General features: G+C 52.1%; 1 protein-coding gene across 1 annotated transcript; it reads right to left on the bottom strand.

The window, feature by feature from the left end:
- Nucleotides 1-460: 460 nt before the first annotated feature.
- On the bottom strand, nucleotides 461-1,438 carry LOC308228547 (olfactory receptor 14C36-like; the record flags this gene model as incomplete). Its single annotated transcript, XM_080631929.1, has 1 exon — nucleotides 461-1,438. The coding sequence occupies one exon, from the start codon at nucleotides 1,436-1,438 to the stop codon at nucleotides 461-463; it is 978 nt and encodes a 325-aa protein (XP_080488055.1).
- Nucleotides 1,439-17,557: the final 16,119 nt, after the last annotated feature.

Genomic DNA, 17,557 nt, shown 5'->3' with positions numbered 1-17,557 from the left:
CAGCCCGGCAGCCCCAGCCTGGGCCATTGCAGGGGAGTCCCCTGCAGGGACCCCTGTGTCCCCTGCTCTCCTGCCCAGGACACCCTGAGAGCTCTGCAGCCCCCCCATGCCATCCCATCTCCCCACACCAGCACAACAGCCCCGGCCCTTGGGCTCCCCAAGAGCTTTTCCTGCTCCAGGCACAGAGCAGCCATCCCAGAGCTGGAGCAGCCAGAAAGCTGATTTCATTCCCCTTCATTCCTGCCATGTGAGCACATAGCACAGAGAAGAAGTTGCTGCAGGATCATTTATTTAACTCAAATACTGTGAGAGACCTTCACTGACACAAAGTCTGTGGGTCACACAACATGGGTGGCTAGTTAAGCTGGAGGAGATGAAAACTGACATTTCTATGAAGACAACATCACCACAAATTGAAACAGGAAACCAAATGTAAAGAAAGAAAGGCAGATGTGGCCTATCATGACCTACAAGGGGAGCCCTTTCCAGGGTAAAGCAGGCAGTGTATGGCTGCTGAAACACATCCAGTCAGCAGCTTCCTCACAGCATCCTTGAGCTCCTGGTTCCTCAGGCTGTAGATGAGGGGGTTCACTGCTGGAGGCACCACCGAGTACAGCACTGACAGCACCAGATCCAGGGATGGGGAGGAGATGGAGGGGGGCTTCAAATAGGCAAAGGTAGCAGTGCTGACAAAGAGGGAGACCACAGCCAGGTGAGGGAGGCACGTGGAAAAGGCTTTGTGGCATCCCTGCTCATTTGGGATCCTCAGCACAGCCCTGAAGATCTGCACATAGGACCCCACAATGAACACAAAACAGCCAATAACAATCAGGGCACTAAGCACAAGAAGCCCAACTTCCCTGAGGTAGGAATGTGAGCAGGAGAGCTTGAGGATCTGGGGGATTTCACAGAAGAACTGCTCCACAGCATTGCCTCGGCAGAGGGGCAGTGAAAATGTATTGGCTGTGTGCAGCAGAGCATAGAGAAACCCAGCGCCCCAGGCAGCTGCTGCCATGTGGACACAAGCTCTGCTGCCCAGGAGGCTCCCGTAGTGCAGGGGCTTGCAGATGGCCACGTAGCGGTCGTAGGACATGACAGTGAGGAGAAAATACTCTGCTGAAATGAAAAAGAGAAAGAAAAAGATCTGTGCAGCACAACCTGTGTAGGAGATGGCCCTGGTGTCCCAGAGGGAATTGACCATGGATTTGGGGACAGTGGTGGAGATGCAGGCCAGGTCCAGCAGGGAGAGGTTGAGGAGGAAGAAGTACATGGGGGTGTGGAGGTGCTGGTCGCAGGCTGTGCTGGTGATGATGAGGCCGTTGCCCAGGAGCGCAGCCAGGAAGATGCCCAGGAAGAGCCAGAAGTGCCAGAGCTGCAGCTCCCGCCTGTCTGCAAATGGCAGGAGGAGGAAGTGGGTGATGGAGCTGCCGTTGGACATCTGCTGCCTCTGGGCATGGGGCACTGTCAGAGCAGAAAAAGGCAGTGACAGGTTAGGACAGGAGGGATGTCAGATACAGAAGTTCAATTTACGCACTCACGACTCTGAGCACTTTCAGTCTGCATAGGAGAGGCTCAGCGTGACTTGGTCATGTTTTTCTGTAAGGCTGGTGGGTTGGTTTGTTTGGGTTTTTTTGTGGCTCTATTAGGGATAAAATTCCTAAGTTTTTGAAGGCAACTGTGAAGAGTATCGGCGTGAGACAGACAAAAGGGCACAACTGTCTGTGGGTTCGTGCCTACTCAAGGTTGCTGCACAGTCCATCAGTCTGGTTCTCAGCTGCCCTGCACTTTCCAGAGGGACAGTCAGCTCCTTGCCCAGCAGAGCATGGCCAGCAGCCACCTCCAGTGCCAGGCACCAAGAGAGCTGCCTGAACGCACCCTCCCCAGGCCTGGGCTGCACTTTCCCCCCACTCCCTGCCCATGTCTCTGCCGCCTGGAGCTGTCCCTGCCAGGAGCTGCTGCTCTGGGCCCAGCTCTGCTCCCTCTCAGTGCTCCCAGAGCCCATCCCATGGGCTGTGTGCTCAGCTCTGCCCTGCACACCCCTCCCGGCAGCAGGGCTCTGCCCAGGGGCAGCTCTGCCTCTGCAGGGGCTCAGGAGCAGCTCACACAAGTCCTGACAAGACTCTCGGTGCCTTCTCCAAAGCAGAGAAGGAAATTCCCAGCTCCCACTGCCCAACCTGCCCACCAAGAGTGGAAAACATCAGAGCTCAGGCTCCTTCCCTATCAGGCAATCGCTGCCTCAGTGTCTTTCAGCAGGACCCTCTGCAAACGTGCTCAGAGGGATGTGGAGCTCTGAGCAGCCCTGACCCACACAGCACCCTCTCCAGTGCACAAGAACACTTCTACTGCCCTGCCAGGGGTTGTTCCTTACCTCCAGCACCTCTCCCCCAGCACCATGTGGAGCTCCCGGGCAGGCTGAGTGCTGACCCTGGCAGGCAGCAGAGTCCCTGCCCCTGCACACAGCCCCTGGGCTGCAGGCACCCTGCTCGCAAGGACAGCGCTGGGCACCCCTGCCTGCACACCCACATTCACAGCCTGCAGCCAGCCCCGGGACAAGGGACCTGCCTTGTCCTGTCCCTCGCATGGTGCAGAGGGAAGCCCTGCTCTGCAGCACATCCTGCTCCTTATCTACACAGAGAAACCAAGAGAGTCCTCCTGGCAGATCCCATGGACTGTCCGAGGCAGCAGCTTGAGGAGATCCCTCCAGGAACTGCAGCTGCATTGCCCTGCACCCAGAGCCTTACCATGCACAGGGCTGGGAAGGTTTCTCCTGCAGGGAGCTCTCAGCATCCTCCACTGCCAAGTGCCTTTAAGCTCTCTGAGGCTCGCAGGTCTCCCCTTGCTCCCAGCTCATCAGGAGAGGCCCAGCCCAAGGTGGTTCTGCCTCTGCCCCACTGGGCTCCCTCCAGGGCTCCCTTCAGGGCTCCCTGCGGCTCCAGAGGAACCCCATGGTTAACAGCATGAAGCATGCACTGCTGTTCCCTCCCTCAGCTGGCATACACACTGCCTGCCTGCAGTGTCATTGCTCTGCTGAGAGATGCAGTTTGGTGTAAACAAAGTTTCTCAGAATTACAGAAACGTTCAGATTCAAAAAGACCCGTAAGATCAACTCTAGCTGTTAACCAAAAAGTGTCAAGTCCACCACTGACCCATGTCAACAAGTGCCACATCTCCATGTCTTTTAAAGGCCTTCAGGAATGGTGACACAACCACTTCTGTGGGCAGCCTGTTTCTTGTCCCATCATTAGGACAGCCAGACAAGGACAGGCTGGGATCTCCTTTACCCTTGCTGATGGAGTGGATTCACCCTGGTTAGCTGAGGCATCTCCTCCTAAGTCTGTAGGCCTGGGACTGGAAGGGGACTCAGCTCCCTCCCATGAACACCACAAACCCACAGGAGGTAGGATTCCTCCTGCCTCTGGTCAGGTCTTCCTTGAAAAGGCACCTACATTAGGGAGCTTTGTCTCAGCATTAACATTGACAGGGGCCAGGAGTGACGTGTCTGGGTGCAAATCTCTGGTGACATTTCCATTACAGGGCTGGTCAAAGTTACATGCAAGTTATAGAGACAGGCCAAAGATACGTGCAGGCTGATATAGAGACAAGACAATGTTGTTGGGAATATTCTTGTAAGCGCTCAGAGGCATCAGGCATCAGTTGCTATCAGTGATGCCAGGTCTGTCCTTTCTGCCACCCTGCAGCTGCAGGCATTGAGTGAACACAAAGTACATCACTGCAGGGTCTTTACTCACTCCCTTGATGATTCAGCTAAGGAACAGCCCAAGCATTTTAACTGTGTGCTTGGCTACATCTGGCTTTCAGAGACAGCATCCTTTATGCACAGCGATGGGTCATAGCAAATCTCAGACAAGCTCAAACAGGAATTGAAGAGCACCAGGATGAGATGCTCCTACTTCAGGAACAGTTAAAGAAGAAACAAGATAACACAGGACCACCACTAAATAAAGCAAGAGTACATGCGGGTAGATCTCAGATAGCCTATCTCCTCTTTGCCTCAGTTACCACCAGCAAGATCTCTCAGGACTTTGTGCTTTGAGAAAGGACCCTGGATGGGAAAGGGGAAAAACCATCACTGGATGGGGATCAGGGGTTAGGGTCTTTGCAGACTACAGCCTTACCAGTTCATGAGACCAAAGGGGCAGCATCCAAGGTGCTGAGAGAATGTTTTTCACCAGGACCTGCTGGTCTGTTGCTGTCCCAGGAGAAAATGCACTGGACTCTGTGAGGCATCATTTAAAATGCTGTTCCCTAGATCTAGCTCTGTAAGGAGAGAATTGTACAGGTAGTCTCATGTCCCTTTGATGGCTGGAAGCCCAAGAGGTGTAGCATGGAGACAAGAAGGATGAGGAGGGTGGATGCCCCCTGCATGAAGGGGAAACTTGGATTTCTGGAGGTCCTCTGTGTGACAGGGAACAGATTGGGTTGCCTTTTGTGACTGAGGATTAGAGGATTTGATAAGAGGGACATTGTGCTCAGTTACAAACTACTTGCTCAGGGAGGGGAAACAGAAAAGGTCTTTTGTCAGCACCTGAGGAAGCCTCCAGGCTAATGAGCAGGTACCTTGCAGGTAATTGCCCTGGCAGTCCCTGGCCATGCAAAGCAACAGGGTGCAACAGTGTGGAGGGTCTTGGCACAACCGGTTAACACAGGTGCAGGGCAGGCCAACAAGGGTGATGCTCCCCTGGAAAAGCTGCTCAGGATGTGATCATCAGTGTCAGCCTTGGCTGCCATGAGCATGCAGTAGTGGGGACTCAGATGCTAAAGGGCATGAGGAAGGCCAGCAGCAGAGAACAGACTCTGGACTCACTTGGGGACCATTCCAGGAGTTTCCATGGGAAGCGGCTCTGATGGTGAAGGAGCATGAGCAAGTCTGATAACGATCCCTGAGTCTGGAATACCTGGAGGGCTTCCAAGGCCCACCAGGGCTTTTGCCACCTTCCTGAATGCCGGTCAGGCTCCTGAGGGCTTTAGCACAGTTCCAGAGCACATGCTCATTCTAGAATGCCCGGTGTTATTCCGCAGCCTTGCCAGAGCCTGCTGAGGCCTCTGCCTCCATCTAGAATGCTTGAGGAGATTCTGCAGGGTTGGTGCAGACTGCCAGGGCCCTGCCATGTTCTGCAATGTTGGGTGTCCTTCCAAGCGTGCTGGCAGAAGCACTTCCATGGGCATTGCTGGAACCCTCCAGTTTCCCAGCAGGGCCTTTGCCACCTTCCGGCAGCCCCGATGTGTTGCCGCGGTGCCGTGGTTTAAGTCCAGTCAGTAATTCAGAACCACGTAGTCGCTCGCTCACTGCCCCTCCCAGAGGGATGGGAAGGAGAATCGAAAAAATGTAACTCCCACGAGTTGAGATAAGAACAGTCCAGTAACTAAGGAATAACACAAACCACCGCCGCTACCACCAGTAATAATAATAGAATCGTAGAATCATAGAATAGTTAGGGTTGGAAAGGGCCTTAAGATCATCTAGTTCCAACCCCCGTGCCACAGGCAGGGACACCTCACACTAAACCATGCCACCCAAGGCTTTGTCCAACCTGGCCTTCAACACCCCCAGGGATGGAGCATTCACAACTTCTCTGGGCAGCCCACTCCGGTGCCTCACCACGCTCACAGTAAAGAATTTCTTCCTTAGATCCAATTTGAACTTCTCTGTTTAAGTTTTAACCCGTTACCCCTTGTCCTATCACTACAGTCCCTGATGAAGAGTCACTCCCCAGCATCCTCGTAGGCCCCCTTCAGATACTGGAAGGCTGCTGTGAGGTCTCCAAGCAGCCTTCTCTTCTCCAGGCTGAACAGCCACAACTTGCTCAGCCTATCTTCATATAGTCCCCTGATCATCCTTGTGGCCCTCATCTGGACTTGTTCCAACAGTTCCATGTCCTTTTTATGTTGAGGACACCAGAACTGCACACAATACTCCAAGTGAGGTCTCAGGAGAGCAGAGCAGAGGGGCAGGATCACCTCCTTCGACCTGCTGGCCACGCTTCTTTTGATGCAGCCCATGATACAGTTGCTTTCTGGGCTGCGAGCGCACACTGTAGCCGGTTCATGTTCATTTTCTCATCGACCAACACCCCCAAGTCTTTCTCCACAGAGCTGCTCTGGATCTCTGCTCTGCCCAATCTGTAGCAGTGCCTGGGAATGCTCTGACCCAGGTGTAGGACCTTGCACTTGGCATGGTTAAACTTCATAAGGTTGGCATCAGCCCACCTACAAGTGTGTCGAGGTCCCTCTGGATGGCATCCCTTCCCTCCGGCGTATCAACCGAACCACACAGCTTGGTGTCATCGGCAAACTTGCTGAGGGCGCACTCAATCCCACTGTCCATGTCATCAACAAAGATGTTGAACAAGACCGGTCCCAACACCCATCCCTGGGGGACACCACTTGTTACTGATCTCGAGCCGAACACTGAGACATTGACCACAACTCTTTAGAGTTTAGAGAGACAAGGATGTCATGTGGGACAGTGTCAAAGGCTTTGCACATGTCCAGGTAGATGACATCAACTGCTTTACCCCTGTCCATCAGTTACATAGCCCCATCATAGAAGGCCACCAAGTTGGTCAGGCAGGATGTCCCCTTAGTGAAGCTATGCTGGCTGTCACCAACCACCTCCTTGTTTTTCATGTGCCTTATCATGCCTTGCAGGAGAATCTGCTCCAAGATTTTGCCAGGCACAGAGGTGAGACTGACTGCTCTGTAATTCCCTGGGTCACCCATTTCCCCCTTCTTGAAAATGGGGGTTATATTTCCCTTTTTCCAGTCACTGGGAACTTCACCTAACTGCTGTGATCTTTCAACTATGATGGACAGTGGCTTAGCAACTTCATTTGCCAGCTCCTTCAGGACCCGTAGATGGATTTCATTAGGTCCCATGGACTTGTGCACATTCAGGTTCTTAAGATGGTCTCGAACCAGATCCTCTTCTTCAGTGGGCCCAAGGTCTTCATTCTCACAGTCCCTGCGTTCGCCTTCCAAGGCTTTGGTGATGTGGTCAGAGTGTTTGCCAGTGAAGACTGAGGCAAAGAAGTCATTAAGAACCTCAGCCTTCTCCAAATCCAGGGTAGGCAGTTCTCCTGATAGCTTCCTGAGGAGGGCTACGTTGTCCCTCGTCTATCTTTCATTTGCAATGTACCTATAGAATGCTTTCCTGTTATCACACACAGTATCACACAGTATGTTAGAGATTGGAAGGGACCTCAAAAGATCATCTAGTCCAATCCCCCTGCCAGAGCAGGAACACCTAGATAAGGTTACACGGGAATGTGTCCAGGCGGGTTTTGAATGTCTCCAGAGAAGGAGACTCCACAACCTCCCTGGGCAGCCTGTTCCAGTGTTCCGTCACCCTCACTGAGAAGAAGTTTCTTCTCAAGTTTAAGTGGAACCTCTTGTGTTCCAGTTTGTACCCATTACCCCTTGTCCTATCATTGTTTGCCACTGAGAAGAGCCTGGCTCCATCCTCGTGACACTCCCCCTTTATATATTTATATACACTAATAAGGTCACCCCTCAGACTCCTCTTCTCCAGACTATAGAGACCCAGCTCCCTCAGCCTTTCCTCATAAGGGAGATGCTCCACTCCCTTCATCATCTTAGTTGCCCTGCGCTGGACTCTCTCCAGCAGGTCCTCGTCCTTCTTGAACTGAGGGGCCCAGAACTGGACACAATATTCCAGATTCGGTCTCACCAGGGCAGAGTAGAGGGGAAGGAGGACCTCTCTCGACCTACTGACCACCCCCCTTCTAATACACCCCAGGATGCCATTGGCCTTTTTGGCCACAAGGGCACGGTGTTGGCTCATGGTCATCCTGCCCTCCACTAGGACCCCCAGGTCCCTCTCCCCTACACTGCTCTCTAACAGGTCGTTCCCCAACCTATACTGGAACCTGGGGTTGTTCCTGCCCAGATGCAGGACTCTACATTTTCCCTTGTTATATTTCATCAAGTTACTCCATGCCCAGCTCTCCAGCCTGTCCAGGTCACGCTGGATGGCAGCACAGCCTTCTGGCGTGTCAGCCACTCCTCCCAGCTTAGTGTCATCAGCAAACTTGCTGATAGTACACTCAGTTCCCTCATCTAAATCATTGATGAATATATTAAATAATACTGGTCCCAGTTCTGACCCTTGAGGCACTCCACTAGATACAGGCCTCCAACTAGACTCCACCCCATAGACTGCAACTCTCTGGCTTCTGTCCTTCAGCCAGTTCGTGGTCCACCTCACCACCTGATCATTCAGACCACACTTCCTCAGTTTAGCTATGAGGATGCTGTGGGAGACTGTGTCAAATGATTTGCTGAAGTCAAGGTAGACCACATCCACCGCTCTGCCATCATCCATCCACCGTGTTATTTCCTCATAAAAGGCTATGAGGTTGGTCAAGCATGACTTCCCCTTGGTAAAGCCATGTTGACTGCCCCTCATAACCCTCTTATCCTTGACATGCCTTAAGATGGCATCAAGGATAAGGTGTTCCATCACTTTTCCAGGGATGGAGGTGAGGCTGACCGGTCTATAGTTACCCGGGTCCTCCTTCTTGCCCTTTTTGAAGACTGGAGTGACATTTGCTTTCCTCCCGTCCTCAGGCACCTCTCCCATTTCCCAAGACTTGGTAAAGATGATGGAGAGTGGTCTAGCAATGACTTCCGCCAGTTCCCTCAGCACCCGCGGGTGCATCCCATCTGGACCCATGGATTTATGGATGTCCAGATTGCTCAGCTGGTCTCTAACCCATTCCTCGTCGACTAAGGCAAACTGCTCCAGTGACCTGACTTCATCTGAGGTCTCAGGAGTACAGGGCTCTTCAGGACTGCCTCCGGCAGAGTAGACAGAGACAAAGAAGGCATTCAATAACTCTGCCATCTCTGTATCTTCTGTCACCAGGGCACCCATCCCGTTCACCAGTGGGCCAACCTTGCCTCTGGTGTTAGTTTTATCAGCTATGTATTTGAAAAAGCTCTTTCTGCTGTCCTTGACCCCTCTTGCCAGATTTAATTCTAAGGAGGCCTTAGCCATCCTAGCTGCTTTCCTACATCCTCTAGCAGCAGCCTTATATTCCTCCCAAGTGGCCAGCCCCTCCTTCCATGACCTGTAAACTCTGCTCTTCCACTTGAGCATACCCAGCAGTTCCTTATTTAGCCACGCAGGTCTCCTGGCCCTCTTCCTTGACTTCCTACGTGTCGGGATGCTCTGCTCTTGAGCTTGGAATAAGCAATCCTTGAATGCCAACCAACTATCTTGGGCCCTTTTACCTTCAAGCAGCCTTGCCCATGGGATTTCCTCTAGCAATTGCTTGAAAAGGCCAAAGTTTGCCCTGCTGAAGTCCAGGGTTGCAATTCTACTTGCTATTGTACTGGTCCTACCACACAAGATCCTGAATTCCACCATCTCATGGTCGCTGCAACCAAGGCAGCCCTCAACCTTTACTGCTTCGACCAGCCCCTCCTTGTTAGTGAGGATGAGATCCAGCAGCGCTCCTCTCCTGGTTGGCTGATCCACCATTTGCATGAGGAAGTTATCATCCATACACTGGAGGAACCTCCTGGACTGTGGCTGGGTTGCTGAGTAGTCCTTCCAGCAAACATCAGGGAAGTTAAAATCCCCCACGACGACCAGGGCCTGTGACTGTGAGGCCGCTCTCATCTGCCTGTAGAAGGCCTCGTCAACTTCCTCACCCTGATCTGGTGGCCTGTAACAGACACCCACAACAGTATCACCCCTGCCAGCCTGCCCCTTAATTCTCACCCACAGACTCTCAACTCGCTCGTCCCCTTTTCCTGGACAGAGCTCAGTACATTGCAGCTGCTCTCGCACATAAAGAGCAACCCCACCACCCCGCCTGGCTGGCCTGTCTTTCCTGAAAAGGACATAGCCCTCCATGACTATATTCCAGTCATGTGAGCTGTCCCACCACGTCTCTGTAATTGCCACCAGATCATAATCTCCTGACTTAACATAGGTCTCCAACTCCTCCTGCTTATTTCCCATGCTGCACGCATTGGTGTACAGGCATTTCAAGGAGGGAGCTGAGCTCACCGATTTCACCCTAGGATTATAGGAGGCCTCCCAGTCTTCATCAATCCTAGAGTGCTGCCCCACTGGGGCAAGCCCAGCTACAACCCCATCCCCCTTCGAATCTAGTTTAAAGCTCTCCAAATGAGCCCTGCTAATTCATGCCCCAGCATCCTTTTGCCTCTGTGAGTTAAACCTTTCCCACGTGCCATCATCCGGACTGGAGCCTTAAAAAACCAGCTATTATCAAAGAATCCAAAGCCCTGCCTGCAGCACCAGTCTCGTAGCCAATTGTTTATGGACTGAATTTTCCCATTCAGTCCCACAACATCACCGGAAGATGGAAGAACTGAGGAGAAGATCACTTGAGCCCCAGACTCTTTCACCATCCGCCCCAAGGCCCTGTAGTCTTTCTTCATCCCCCTCAGACTGCGGGAAGCAGCTTCCCCCCCACCTGTCTGGAAGACCAGCAGCGGGTAGTAGTCTGTCGGGTGCACCAGGCTGGGGAGCGCCCTGGTGATATCCCTGATCCGGGCTCCAGGCAGACTACACACTTCCCTATGATGAGGGTCAACTCTGCATATCGGGCCCTCTGTTCCTCTCAGAAGGGAATCGCCTAAGACAATGATCCTTCTTTCTTTCTTGTCAGAGGCAGTCTTGAGGTGCGAAGTCGACCGCCTTTTCCTATGTGACCTTGTAGTCTGGCCTTGCACCACATCCTCACCTACCTCTCCAGCAAGATCCAGGGCCTCAAACCTATTACTGAGGGGCACCTGGGGAAGCAGGGCAGGAAGGGAGGAAGGTTGCCCACGACTCCGAACTGGAACTTGCTTCCAGCCCTCATCGTCTTTTTGGTCCCTTACCTCTGTGCGACAGCTACAGGGCAGGGGCTGTCTCGGGCCATCCCCCTCTGTCAGAGAGGGCAGGGGGTCCATCCCCTTTTGGGGGGTATCTCCCTGGAACCGTTCCTGCTGGCACGCCAGGGAGTTACTCCACCAGTCGATCTCCCTTTCACACTCCCTGATGGTCCTCAGCGTCTCGACCTCCTCCTTAAGTTCTGCCACCAAGCTAAGCAGATCTTCTACCTGCTCACACCTCACACAGGTGGAATGCTGGCCTCCCTCCCTCGGCAGCAGCAGGCTCTGGCACTCCCTGCAGCCAGAGACCTGAACAGCCACGGTTTGGGACGGGGTCTCTGTCTGAGTTGCTACAGTCTCCTTACTGCAAGCTCTCCTTCTGGAGAGGCAATTAGGAGTGACCCGTCCCTGACTGGTACTTGGAAGATGTTGGAACTGGCAAGGAAAAAGGACGTCAGAACTGGAAAGAGGATGTTGATAGACCTTTCGCCTGATGTAATTGCAAGGCAAACACAGATGTGTTTGGCTAATTGCTCGGAAGGATATAAATACCGTGTAACCTTTGCAATAAATGATCCAGCTTGTACTCTATGTCTGGGTCCGTGCCTTTCATCCTCATAGCTGAGTGCTGACCCTGGCAGGCAGCAGAGTCCCTGCCCCTGCACACAGCTCCTGGGCTGCAGGCACCCTGCTCGCAAGGACAGCGCTGGGCACCCCTGGCTGCACACCCACATTCACAGCCTGCAGCCAGCCCTGGGACAAGGGACCTGCCTTGTCCTGTCCCTCGCATGGTGCAGAGGGAAGCCCTGCTCTGCAGCACATCCTGCTCCTTATCTACACAGAGAAACCAAGAGAGTCCTCCTGACAGATCCCATGGCCTGTCCCAGGCAGCAGGCTCTGACAGGGAGGTAGAAGTTCTCCTGTCCTGACACCTTCTCAGCACCTCTGACACCAGCAGCTCCTGCACACAGAAGGCTCCTGCTTCGCCCCCAGCACCTCTGCAGGCAGAGCTCAGCTCCAAGCACATGAACAAGCCCAGCGCCTCCTCCTCACCCATCCCCTGCTCCTACAGCTGGGATGGCACCAGCACATCTCCTGACAGCTTCTCCTCCCTTTAGAGCACGCACCCACCATGTGTTTCAAGCCAACACTAAAAGAGGATTGCAAAGTCAAAGAACCCGTACCTGGATGCGCAGGGCAGGCACGGGAGATGCAGCCTCCCGAGGGAGGGCTCTCCTCTGCACTGGTTCCTGCAGGGCTCTGGCTCCTTCAATAGCCCACGCTCAGCGTGGGGGCCCCATCACAATGGGCGTCTCCACAGCGACCACCACGGCTTTGTGATGGCAGCAACATCGTGCCCATGGCACTGGGCACCCAGGGGTGCTGCGGGAGTGGCCACGGGGGGACCAGCCTCTGCCCTCTGCTGCCAGAGCCACAGAGTCAGTCTCAGTAAGAGACAAACCTCCGGCCCTGCAGCAGCCACGCTGAGCTCCCCTGCACCTCGCACGCTTGCAGCATCCTTCATCCCGCAACCTCACAAGAAAGGGATGGCTTCATGCCATCAAGTGCTTCCTTTTACTTCAATCCGCGTGGAAAACAAACCAGATTCCTGCGTTCCCTACACTGTGCACTATTAACTGTGAGCACAAATCCCACCGACTCAACATACAGTCCTATGACCAGACCTGACAGGGCAGACTGCCAGGTCCAGCTGCCAGCCTTCCCCAGCCCCAGACAAGACTCCGCTGTGGAAAAGCAACCCTCAGCTGCAGACTGAGAATCTGCCCATGGCAGGGAAATGGCAGCGACCTCAACTACGGCCACAGAGAGCTGGGGAGCAGGAGCCGCTCCGCACCTCCACCAGGCTGCTGACGGGAACGAGACGGACCCAGGATGGTCACGGGATGCACACAGAGGGAAGGACCCACATGGAAAACCTGGCAATCAGCAGCTGAAGGAGCAAGGCACGGTTTGGAAACCCGCAGGAATTAGAGAGAGAGAAATAACTCACCCACCAGCCAGAGCTCTTTAAAAATGCAAGAACAAAGTCATGAAAAGAAGTGAAAAAACAAACCTGGAGCAACAACAACAGAAAAGGTGAAATCTTCTATCACTAAAATCACTATGAAGAGCTGTACAGCAAACTTTGCTCCTGTAGAGCTATTGTGGTTTAAAAGGGACAGAGCATAAAACTATACAGGAGAGAGGATAATGCTAACCAGTGGTGATGCCCAATGCAATTGCTCAGTACCCACTGAGCGATACCCAGCCTGACCCAATCCCATCCCTTCAGGGTGACTCCCCCAGTTTCTATCCTAGGCATGACGTGCTGTGGGATGGAAAACCCCTTTGGCTAGTTTGGGTCAGGTGTCCTGTCTGCTTCCTCCTGGCTTCTTGTGCCCCTCCTCACTGCAGAGCGTGAGAGACTGAAAAGTCCTTGATCAGGGTAAGAGCTACTGAGCGACAACTGAAGCATCGGTGTGTTACCAGCATTATTGCCAGAATAAAGCCAGAACACAGCACTGCACCAGTTACAGGGAAGAGAATTAATTCTATCTCAGCCAAAACACCACCCAGGGGGCTGGCAGCTCAACCCCGATGTCAGCACCAGCCCCGCTGCCTGAACAGAGGATGGGAGCTCAGCCCTGAGGCCAGCACCAGCCTCGCTGCCTGCCCAGGCAGCCTTGAAACCCTTCACACCAAAGAACTGCTCCAGTTCCCAAGACAAGCCAGGGCTGCAGCAGCCGGAGGAACTGTGGGTGCCTCTGGAACAGGGACTCCCAGGCAGAGGTTGGAAGCTCCCCACGAACTCTTGGGCCATTGTGTAGGGTTGATGAACCTGGGGATGCTGGCACTGCCAGTGCAGAAGGTCCCTCCTTTTGGGTGCTGCCCAATGATGCTGCAGGTGCTGCTTTGGGAAGTTCTCAGAGTTGTCTCCTCACAGTGACTGCCTGGGGGGAACGAACATCCTGGGACTGATAACAGCTAAGGAGACAGTAAATAAGACCAAGGATGCCAGCCTTCAAGATAGCAGAGTGGTGCCCAGCGTGGAGTGAGACTGGAACAGAGCAGAAGCAAGGACATGCCAACTGCTAACTGGGCACTAGGACCTTGCAAGCGTGTGCAAGCACTGAGGTCATTCATTAAACACAGTGAGGAAGACTATCGGTGCCCACCAAAGACCCACACTCAGCAAGAAAGCGCATGCGTAACTAGGATGCAAATATTATAACTAGTTCCTGGGAAAAGCTGTGAATATGCACAAGTATGCAAACATAAAGTTGCTGTCGGCAAGTACCGGGTGTGCTCACCTTTGTTAAATGATTCACGTGTATTTGTAACCCTTAGTAGTTTTGCTAAATCAGGATGCTAAAGGAGTAAAAAAGTGGAAAGTTACTGCTTAACACCTAGTAGACTATAAAAGGGATGCGAGACGCGAAATAAAGGTCTTCAGATTTCACCAGAACTGGTTTGTCTTTGATACGCCACAGTGGTGAATGTTATTCTCAAGATGAGAAGGAATGTGGGATGAAGTAGCTTATGCAGAAATGTGTTTCACTTTGAGATATCATCTGGAACGGCAAAAGGATTGCAGTTTTAATTTTGCACTCCAGGACCTGTCTGTATTGTCCTTGGAGAAAGACAGTGAAATTTGCTTAAATGCTGTTGCTCTTTGTGCACCATAGAGCGGTTATGCACTAAACATTTGAGGAGTGTGGAGGAGGATTTAGATTTGATGGCAGCTCCCTGGAGAAGGGGTACTGTGAATAATGGGGCTGAAGGTGCTGACAATGAGAATCAAGCACAAGCACCAGCACAGGCACCAGAGATATTGCGGGGGGGAGGGGGGGTGGCTGAAGGATTTTGCAATACAGCAGGGCAAACGAGGGGAAAATGATGGGAAACTGTGATTGCACCTTTAAGTCAAGCTCTGCATAATGATGATCTGCTCATGATGAAGATTCCCTTTACCATTATAGATTTGAAGAGCTGGAAACAAGTGGTTGGTAATTATGCATCATGCTTTCCAGAGTGTTGACACAAATATGATTATTCGTAGGGCTCGGATCGTGGTAGAACAACAAATAACAGCAGGCACAGCAACAGGCACAGTGAATCTTCACGTACCTACCCCCGATCCTAACTGGGACCCTAATCGGGACAGGCAAGCTTTGAAACAAAATCGGAGGTGGATTTTATTCGGTATTAGGAACGCGGTCCCCAAGGCAGTGAGCTGGTCTAAGCTATATGAAATAAAGCAAGATGTAAATGAGTCACCTTCTGGATTTGTGGGAAGATTAAAAGATGTGATGCACAAATATACTAATATTGATCCTGAATCAGAGGAAGGAAGGAAAGAGGCCATTTAACAAAAAGTCAGTCCACAAAGGACATAAGGAAAAAGGTACAAAAGCTTCAGGGGGAGGACCAATGTGATTTGGTAAAAATACTGGATGTGGCCTTGGAGATCTGTCACAATCGGACCACTATTGCTCTGGTGCAAGCTCTCTGAAATGGTTCAAATGGTTCAATAGTACTGGGGAGGGCTTTCAGTCCCTGATGCTTAATGTATATATTATGAAAAGAATTCATATAATTATTAATATAAGACAATATTGTGTTTTGTGGGTTAGAGTGTGTCAGGTTTCAACTAGGAATTTGTTAATGTATATGTGGGGGCATAAGATAAGCTCCAGAGTGAAACTGGAATCTTTAGGGGAAAAACAAGAGAGAAAAATTGCTGCCTGTAGCTATCCCACAAGAAACCAGGAGAGGGGAGAGTGGCCCAGGAGGAGGGGAAACAAGGATTACATGGAAAGAGTTGTGAACAGACTCCACAGGTTGCACTCGAAGGGAAAATGCCCTCAGAATCAAAAGAAACACTGGAGATTTAGTGGAAGGTCAGGACAGGCAGAGAGAATGATTCCTTTAGATGAAGATTGAGGAGGAGAGGGGGAAGATTCGAATCCCTCTCCAGCAGAGCCCCTGGTTACAGTTAGGTTGGGGAATGAGAAGGTAAAATTCCTTCTAGAAACAGAAGCTACTTATTCTCTTATAGATACTTGTAAAGGGCAATTAAGCAAACAAACAGCTTCAGGCATTGGTGCCACAGGTGGACAGGAACCCGGCCTTCCTTTACATTTGAGAAACTGGCAAACAGATGTTGAGCCATCAAGTTCTTTGCATGCCCGAGTGCCCCGTGCTGGCATTGGATAGAGATTTACTGAGTAAATTACATGCATCAATTAGGGTTAAATCAAGAAATTTCAGGTCCATGTTCCTGATGAAAAGGCTGTAGAGGCCCGAGTTTTTAGGTTACAGAAACCAGGCACTGAGCCGGATATCCCAGAGGAAGTGGGTTTATCCGCAAGTATGGGCTGCCAGAGTATTGAGACCGTTATGAGCTGCAGAAGCAGTAACTATTCCTCTGAAACCAAACATCACACCGCTAAGACAGAAACAGGATCCTACAAAACTGGAAGCAAGGAAAGGACTAGAGACTCTAATAGAAAAATGTATCAAATACTTTGGGACAAAACTGGACCGTATTTGTACTTCACATGCTAACAACCATTCTGGAACAGAAAAGCAGTCATTGGCTTTCCCCAGGCAGGCTGCGCTTCTGTGACAAGAGGACTTAGACTTGAGAATATCAAACCTTTTGAACCAGCAGTGGTTTTGACAACAGATCCAGAAGCAGGAGAGCTGACTCACAACTGTTTACAGACCATAACGTAATAGAGCTAAACCAAACATAATAGAGGCTAAAGCCCTGCATTCCTCCTCCCCCAACACATCATCACACAAAGCTGAGCTGATGGTGCTACTGAGACTTCTGAAATCGTCAGAAAGTCAAAATTTGCTTTTGAGGCACATCAGCTTGATAACACTCCAGAGAATATTGGTAATCACATTGCTGACAAAGCAGCCAAAGAAGCCGTGGGTGGAGACCTTTCATTACTATTGCCTCATAAGTATCAGAGCTTGGATAATGAAGTTCCAAGTTATCAAACAGAGGATGGGAAATTACCTAGTCTTAGGAGCCAAGAATCACGATGAAGGATGGTGGGTTACACACATGCCTCCTGCACACAGGAGGCTCCTGCTTTGCACCCACCATGTGCTTCAAGCCAACACTAAAAGAGGATTGCAAAGTCAAAGATCACGTACCTGGATGCGCAGGGCAGGCACGGGAGATGCAGCCTCCCGAGGGAGGGCTCTCCTCTGCACTGGTTCCTGCAGGGCTCTGGCTCCTTCAATAGCCCACGCTCAGCGTGGGGGCCCCGTCACAATGGGCGTCTCCACAGTGACCCCCACGGCTTTGTGATGGCGGCAGCATCGTGCCCATGGCACTGGGCACCCAGGGGTGCTGCGGGAGTGGTCAGGGGGACCAGCCTCTGCCCAGCCGGCTCGGGGAGGTCCGAGCACAGCATGTAGCATATAGCAAGGCACAGCATGTCATAGAACAGCAGAGCATAGCATAGCTATGGAGAACCCACTGCCCTCAGCTCAGTATCTGGAGGTGAACTCACCCCCAGCCAGCAGCGTGGATCATCGGGGCCCAGGTTCTGGGGAGATGCTGGCTCAGGCAGTCGGCTGTGTCCCATCTCCCGTGACAAACTGCCACCACAATCCGCGAGTGGCCCGTGCCCACTGCGCCCAGAGG

This window comes from Psittacula echo (genome assembly GCF_963264785.1).
Source record: "Psittacula echo genome assembly, chromosome: 19".
Lineage (NCBI taxonomy): Eukaryota > Metazoa > Chordata > Aves > Psittaciformes > Psittacidae > Psittacula > Psittacula echo.
This window is presented reverse-complemented; position numbering and strand designations above follow the sequence as displayed.